This window comes from Akebia trifoliata, chromosome 14, assembly GCF_017979445.1.
Source record: "Akebia trifoliata isolate Shusen 1 chromosome 14, ASM1797944v1, whole genome shotgun sequence".
NCBI classification, from domain to species: domain Eukaryota; kingdom Viridiplantae; phylum Streptophyta; class Magnoliopsida; order Ranunculales; family Lardizabalaceae; genus Akebia; species Akebia trifoliata.
In genome coordinates, this window is record NC_141388.1 from 30,723,927 (window position 1) to 30,732,415 (window position 8,489).

Genomic DNA, 8,489 nt, shown 5'->3' on the forward strand with positions numbered 1-8,489 from the left:
TAATTTTTTTGGTACTTTTGGATATCTTAACTCACTTTCAATGCAATGTTGTTTTCCAAAACTCCTTCTTGTCCTCATGCATCATTTGCCACTTAGTGTAGAAACTATCAATCTTTCTCTAGGGAATGTATGTGTAGACACCCTGTAGAAATCGGATTCTCAAGATGGAATCGATTGCCAACACACCCAAAATTATATGGGTAGTCCCAAAAGCTTCCCAGAACCCTGCAAATGATAGTAGAAACCTAAATTCCCAAAAGGATAAGAGAATCGAAGATCCAGAGAAAAATTTTAAGAGTTTGAAATAAAACACAAATTAGGTCCATGCCTAAGACCTAGGCACGGACCTAGACAAGTTTTGCTTGGTTCTAGCCCTAGGCAAAGACCAAGCTAAATTTTGTCTAGGATGTCCCTAGGCGAGGATCAGTGCAAATTTGCAGAGGTCCTTGTCTTATGCATGGACCCAATGGGTTTGGTTACAATTTTGGACCCCACAACCACTTGACACCCTTCTCACATGCTCCTCTTGGATCACTTGCCACTTGGCTTGTTTTAGAGCCCCAAATCCCTAAAGAATATTTTATTATGGTGTTTTTACACCTTTACCCTCCACCAAATCCCTTGCACCCTTCAAACCTCCCAGCCTTATTAAGGAGTTCTCTCAGTTGCCCCTTGTTTTTTGAATAATCCCATGCTCTCAAACCAATACTTTCTTTTAGTTAATTGGATCTTCCAAGGCCTGCAACCATTTTGAGTCCAAAAGCTTCTCTAGAAATATCTTAAGGAGCAATTACCTTCCAAATCCCAATTAGTTGAGCTTTTGAGAAGGTAATTGACCCTTAAACCCCTTAAATAATGGAGAACTCCATGCCGTTGAGAAGGATTTCCATGAGATTATCATTCATCTCAAGGATGTGCACTACAAGAAAATAGTGAATCAGGAAATAAACTATGAAACGGATTTTATCCGTTTTTAATTAAAAACGGGTTTAAACCGTTTTACTTATTAAAACCGTTTTAATCATGTTTTAAACATCGCATATTTATGGGAACGAACCACTCTCCCCGTCTCTCTCTCACAGCCGCTCCATCGATCTCATCTCTCTCTCTCTCTCTCACACACACACAATCGCTCCCTTGATCGACCTCTCAGTTGTTCTCTCAGTCTCTCCCTCGATCAATCTCTCGATCTCATCTCTCTCTCAGTTGCTCCCTCGATTGACCTCTCGATCTCAGCTCTCTCGCTCAATCGCTCCCGCGATCGACCTCTCAGTCTCTCTCTCAGTTGCTCTCTCAGTCTCTCCCTCGGTCGACCTCTCATGCTTGCTGCATCACTTCGCGCGACAATCTCATCTTGGATTTCTCCAAAATCTTAAGATTCCAAATTCTCAGTGTGGAAGAAAGATTGTTCAAAAAAAAAATAATCTCTTCTTTCTTTCGATCGATTTCAGAACCGGAGTTCAAATCTTTCTTGCTCGACATTGGGAAGGGGGAAATTCAAGGGAAAACCTACAGTTCGAAGGCACTTCTCAACTCCCGAAGAGATGCGTAAGATCTCTCTCTCTCTCTCTCTCTCTCTCTCTCATTGTTTCTTCGATTGAGATTTTTAGGTTTTTCTTGTTTAATTTGAGTTATGGTGTACTTTTAGATCTAAATTGATGATTGTTTTTTAATTCTGTTAAATTTTTTTTTTTTTTTAATTCTGTTGAAGTAATCTGAGTTGAACTAAATATTCAAACTCAACAACCTTGAATTAAATTGAGTTATCATCTGAGTCATCTAGGAATCAAGAAATTCTATGAAACTTGAACAATTAGGATTTGATTTAATAAGGAAATTAGGAATCCAGTAGACTTCTTACTAAGATGTACTCATGTATTAGACCTATGTTAACTGGTTTGTTTGGTTCGTTCCGTTTGAATTCAGGTTTGCAGTTCACGGCTTGTAGGGGGGGTAGGCAGAGATAATCTTTGATCTTGCACAGTTCAATGTACCATCTTTGCCTCTAATCTCAGCATCCTCCAATGCAAGGGAAGCTCCAAGAAGTGGTTGGCAACGCTTGGGACTATGGCTCCCCTGATATTCTCTAGACTCTAGATGTCTACTTGTAAAATTATTGGCCTCATCTAAGATATTTTCTCCTTCTAAAGCAAGGTAAGATGCTTCATATAAACTCAACATTCCTCTAATATCTTCACAAAGACTTGCTTTGAAACCATCTCGTCCTTGAAGCAATTAAAAACATCTGTCACTCATAAAAATGTAATTTTATTATTAGATGATGATAATGAATTATCGAGATGTTACATGATTTTCACAAAATATAGAATAAAATTTAATATTCCTCTACAATATTAATAAGCATAGTTTTCAAAATGCATCAATCCAAGGTACTTTATTTTTTAAGAATGCACTCCTACTTAATGCCTTTCTTTTAGCACAATAGTTAAATTAGCAAAATAATAATAATAATTATTTGACATTTTAGTTATGTTTATTAATATTTGTGGAAGTAAAGTCTTTTATAAATATTTCATAATTGGTTATAAATATTTTATAGTTGTGAATTCTTGTTAAAAGTGACCAATTTGACTAATTTTCGGCTCAATCATTGGCTCTGCTTAGTCTTAAATTTACATCAACTTAACTTGATGATTGAAATTTGAGGGACAAGGACTAATTCCTTGGGATATCTCATACCCATATTGTCTAAGCAGCCGAAAGCGGAGTGCTATGCCATGGAGACTCTCCTAGGTTTCATCATTGTTGTTCTCGTTAGCTATGACATCCAGCACTCTCTTGTTGTCCTTCTCAAACAGGTACCCCAATCCTAGCCTTCCAATTTCGTTGATCAATTCTAACCGATCTAACAGCCCCACTTCTTCGGCATTGATCATACACCTTATATCCTCCACATTCTTGGCTCTTCTCTCATACATCTTCACCTGTGGAATTAAGGGTAGGAAGGATTAGTACAATCTAATCATTTAATGGCTAAAATAAAACTTGAATAGAGACAACAAATTAAACATTATCCACTACTGTAGTCGCTTAATTTGGAATCACTCTTAAATGACTGAATAAAATCAAAATCCCAAATGCTGGGTTGGTAGTTAGTTGCTCATTTAGAAACCATTGGATCACAGGTTTGAGTGATTGCAAGCCAATGGATATGCCAAGGAATCTTCTATTTGTTCCCAAATGCATATATTTGTTTTGATATTGGTGGTCTGTGTTTGGTTGAGATTCATCATCTTGCATTTTAATGCAACACCAAATGACTACCTAATTGATGAGGAAGACCTTAAACACAAAATTTTCTTCTTATTTTTCTATATTCGTTTTCATAAACTTCCATCTAATGCTCTCAAGAGGTTAGAACTAGATAGAATTTTGTTATAGATACTTTGGTGGCACAGCTGCCAACACCAGCACCACGCTCAACCAAACCTACCCAGTCCACGAGACAAGTGATGCATAAAGGTTTCTTTTGATCAAGGTGAAACCTCAGCTACTTGGTTCTTACTTATCTTAGTCCCTTCCATCATTTGAATTATTGTGCCCTTGTTTCATGCTATTCTTATTACATCTGTTTTTATCAAAATGGACATACATGTCATTTGAATTAATATGGCCGTTTGACCAATGCATTTGTTTCCCAGTCTATAAAAATATGAAATGGGCTCAATATAAAAATGCATCACAATGTGAAGAAGCCTATATTTGACAGTCCCTGTCAAATTTCATAAAATTCGACAGACCAAGGTTTTTTTTTCCATCAATTTTTTCATTGTCGAATTTATTTATTATTTTATTTCTGACGGGTTGAAACCATCAAATTAATGGATGATTGAAGAAATTTGATGGCTCTAAACCGTCAAATCTGGAGAATATAAAAAATTTGACGGCCCTAGGCCATCAAAATTCTATTTCTAAAATTCGTGGGCTTTGACCCGTCAAATTTTCCTGTCAAATTTTCTAGTTTTCACGTAGTGCATTTGCGTGTGTGTTTTTCTTCAAAATGTAGAGTGGTAAAACGAAACAAGGCAACATTTTGCTTCTCTATCCCATTAGAATTATATTATTTGTAACTGGATTATTGTATCCTAGGGAGATTACATTGGAATTTTCAACACACAATCTACTACATTTAACAGAGGTGCAAAATATTTTTGTGAGAGCAATTTCGTCTACTTCTACTGATAAGGATTGTGTCTTTCAAAATCTTCCAAACAAGTGCCACTGTTTATTTAAGTGATTTGCCAGATTTTGTTTTTCTTGTTGTAGTATGTGTTAGCTATAACCATCCGATAAACTATGTACATTTCTCTATGCATGTCTTATAAGTGAATGTCCTGAATAAGTGGCTTTGCTTACTAAAGTCCTGTCAAAAGGGTGGGCTGATTCTTTTAGTTGAACCATACATGGCTTGTGCTTGTATTAGTCACTTGTGATTGTATGAATTACATATTTGGTTTACTGATGTGCTTATGGATCCACAACATCATCATATCTCCTCAATATTGTCTCGGGTCCAGTTTGGGTGAAGGCAACTACCAATGTTGTGGCTTTTCTACAGACAGTAATTGCTTTTCATGTACTCAACCTCATCCTTGTGTTTTATTTATTTAGTATTTCTGTTTATGATGGGCCAAGTCCTCTCTATGTGATAGATCCTACCTTTGAGATATCCCCTGATCCAAAATTGAGCCGCTTGGGGGTTCGTAACCATCCTATTTTTGGATCAATGTGCTAACCTTCGATCATTTCTTTATGGATTGTATATATTTGTGAGCCCACCCCATCTATGGATTTGTCATTCTTTAAGGGAAGTGTATTCGCTTTTCACAATTTGTCATTCAAATTTCTCGTTTCCTAACCATTAACAAACTAGTGGCCTGCTCTACTACCATTCCTTGGAGATTTCATGAGCCTTTCAAGGGCCTTCAACACCTACCCTCTTACATTTATCCTAGCAAACCACATGTACCTATTGGTGAAAAAGAATAAGTTGACAGCGTTGCACAAGTTCATCTATTAAAATGTGGAAAACAATCAAAATGATTGTTGATCACACATCAAAACCCTACTTGTGACTGATTTACATTGGTGTAATTGATATTTATACATAGGGCCCATAGTAATTTTGATAATTCTCAAGGCAGAAAGACCCTCACTTGTTTTGGCCCTGCCAAAAGAGTCATCTTTTCTGTTATTGAAAATTTGGGGGGAAAAATTGACGGATTTTGCAGTTGTTACCTATTAAAAAGATTTTTTTTTTTTTTATACTTATAACTCCAGAAAAACAATGGCTAACAATTGTTGTTTATGCTGATTGTCGAATGCAGTCGTTTTTTCGATGCTCTCCCCCTTCATTGTTCAAGAACTTGTTATGGTACTTCATTCAGTGCCTTCCCCAACATATTATTTGGTTTTCAATTTGTATTAGGTCCCGTTGGACATGGACCTCATCAATTCCACTCCCTTCCCAGCTTGATTCATATCAATTTATTTGATTTCCACATTTCTAGACCAAAGATTGGTGGTGCTCTTTTTGCTCCATTCCCTGCTTATAGTTTAACATTTAACACAACACCATTTACACTATGTCAATGATCTGTCAAACCTGCAGGTTGCACCCAGAACTTTTATTCCAGCTTTATTTGGACATGCTTCTGAGGATATATTCATTCAACCGCACCACTCTGATCTCATCTTCAAGTCTTATGCGGTATTATATTATTCATTTCAAATGATGCATTGCGTACATTGGTTAACATTTGCCAATAAATACTCTATACAGCATTGCGCTAAACACATATTAAGAGTACATAGTGTGTAATTAATTCGTATAGGTTTTATTGGATTTATGTGAAGAACGTGACAGTTCATTTCTGATCTTTGAACTTTGTGCAGGGAGATAAAAATATTATTAAATTTGATGGTGATCACAACTCCTCAAGGCCACAATTTTATTATGATTCAGTCTCCATTTTCTTCTACAATGTCCTTCACCCGCCCCAATTTTCTTCTTCACTTTCGAGTAAGCTTGAGAAATATTATGATTTGGGGAACCTGAAGGTTGGTGCTGGTATGGATAAGTTAATTTCCATCAAATCATCTAGGGTCCTTGAAAATCTTAGTACTGATAATGCGTCTTTATGAAGTGATCCACTTTCTATTAAAGTGAATTTTTTTTTGGATTTTTAATATCTAAAAGAGGAACAGTACTAAACGTAATGCGATAGTAGCATGTTTTATGATATAATATCTGTTATGATATCTTAACCATTTGAACTAATATAGAGTTACTCTCTGTTGTATTAGTCTGTTGTATGAGATCGTCACTGGTCTTCGTACCGCGAGTGCTGATGCTGCAAGCTCATCGTCAGCACCTCCTAGCATTTCAACTGCAATATCTGTAGATGCTCTTCTTTCTGAAATTGCACCAATTACAAATGTCCTTGTACGTTTTATAGTTTCTGGTTTCACTTTTTTCCCCAGCCAGTCGGTTTATTAACATCTTCTTTCTTCAATTTTCTTAATTTATAATTGCAGGATTCCCTTCTTGATCAAGATAACTAATAATGATTTGGATGAGAACATTGGTGATGATCTGCCTCAATTGCAGGTAATCTTATTTGATCCGTCTCTGAGATCTAAAACTGAATCTGGTTGGTGATTTCCCTCTCATGAATTGATTTCCCAACTCCCAACCTGCAATATTTTACATGCTTTAACATTTTTGATATGGCTTCTGTGGACGTTTTTGTTTGTTTGTTTGAGAACCCTTTACATGTCTTTAATATGACACACATGTTTCTTAATCAAGGACTTCTAGGCCAATAACCTCAAAATTATCCCTCTGGACAACCAACTCTTAAACCCTTATACTTGTTGCAATTGTAGCTTCTTTTGCATTCATTCCTTGGTAGTAATCTATGATTACAGTCACTGGATGATTGTTGAATCTTGTATGTCAAAAAAGCAGAGTTTCAACGAAAACATTCAAGAGTGACACAAAACTTTAAACCAGATAATATATCAAACCAAAAATTTCTTGAGATGCTTTTCTCTTCATGATATTTCTAGTTTTTGAATCTGCAAATATGTACTCACTTTGGTGGGGTTGCAATCTATTGCACTCTTCCCTTTGAAGAGGGAGACTGACTCAGATGACATCTATACAACATTTGTCTTGGGCTTCTAATCTGGTTTTCCTCTGTTGATTAATACAAGGGATGGCAAGTATGAAGAAGCATTATTGAAGTTTGAATCAATTTTGGGATCAAAACCAGATCCAAATGAGTCTGCTGTCGCAAGTTACAATGTAGCGTGTTGTTATTGCAAGATTAATCAGGTACTATTTATGTATCCATAGATAGAACTGTCTTTACTAACACCGTCGTAATAATTAACAATTAGACTTTGCTATATATTTCTGCTATGTTTCTCCATATCTAGTCATACATTTCCTTCTTTGCAGATACAAGCTGGAATCTCTGCACTTGAAGATGCCCTGAAAGTAGGATTTGAAGATTTCATTTGAATGTTAGGTGCAGATGGCGTTCGATTTGAAGATTTCTTTTAGTATAAAAATTGTTTCTGAATTGTAATCTGCTTCCCTATTGATGTTAGTGTCAGTTCTCGACATTTGGGTTAAGGGATCACAATCACATCCTGTAGAAGAAAAATCAGATTGTATGTTCACAATGGCTATGAAAACAAAATGGTATGTAAATTCCATTTGGGTCTATTTTGGCCGTGGGTAATATGTGCATAGAAAAAAAAAAATTTAAAAACTAATTTTTTTTTAAAAAGTTTAGATATCGATTTGTAACCGATGCCTGAAGTTTTAGATTTAGGACATCAGTTGCATAGACATTGGTTTTTAAATCGATGTCTAAGATATGTACAATTTTATTGGTAGTGTGTCAGATTTGGAACGGTTGTTGGCCGTTCCAAATTCTGAGATCTAGAACGGCTTCCAGCCGTCTAACTTCATAAACGACGCCTCGATTAGAGATGGTCTGTGAACCGTTTCGGATTTGATAAGGAATGGTGTATAACGGTTCCTAATTTACATTTTTTTTGTTGTAGTCGTGGATTATCCTACCCTCAAAGAATTCTCTAGAAACTTGAAATCTATTTACCACGTTAATATTTGATCATCATGATTAGTAAGACTAAGCTGTAAATTATCATCAAGGACTCTATGTTAGAGGTAATCAAGGTCAAACATAATTTGTTTTATAGTAATTGATTAATTCAAAAGTTTTTGACCATTAGAAGTTCGTAAATAGCAAGAACTCTCAAAGCTTGATGAACCAAGTTTTCTAACCTCAAAATTTTGTCCATTTCTCTCATCAAGAGCCTTCTAAGCCCCAAAGCTCTGTCCAAATCATCTCTCAAGCACACATTCATCCTCATTTCATTCTAAGACCAGAAGACCTCCATTAGAGACTCAAGGAAGAGAAGAGGAAGAATAT

General features: G+C 36.0%; 1 protein-coding gene across 10 annotated transcripts; it reads left to right on the forward strand.

The window, feature by feature from the left end:
• Positions 1–1,036: 1,036 nt before the first annotated feature.
• Positions 1,037–7,806, forward strand: LOC147386747 (uncharacterized). Of its 10 annotated transcripts, XM_086423079.1 has the most exons (11): positions 1,041–1,548; positions 1,927–2,154; positions 2,718–2,819; positions 4,539–4,597; positions 5,349–5,395; positions 5,633–5,731; positions 5,917–6,091; positions 6,328–6,466; positions 6,559–6,631; positions 7,240–7,360; positions 7,487–7,806. In XM_086423079.1, the coding sequence occupies exons 3-8, from the start codon at positions 2,782–2,784 to the stop codon at positions 6,423–6,425; spliced, it is 516 nt and encodes a 171-aa protein (XP_086279205.1). In that variant the 5' UTR covers positions 1,041–1,548; positions 1,927–2,154; positions 2,718–2,781; the 3' UTR covers positions 6,426–6,466; positions 6,559–6,631; positions 7,240–7,360; positions 7,487–7,806. The 10 variants fall into 10 exon arrangements, 5 of the variants coding, with proteins under 5 accessions (XP_086279205.1, XP_086279203.1, XP_086279207.1 ...); XM_086423077.1 differs by having other exon boundaries at positions 1,042–1,548; positions 2,718–4,597; XM_086423081.1 differs by lacking the exons at positions 4,539–4,597; positions 5,349–5,395 and having other exon boundaries at positions 1,042–1,548.
• Positions 7,807–8,489: the final 683 nt, after the last annotated feature.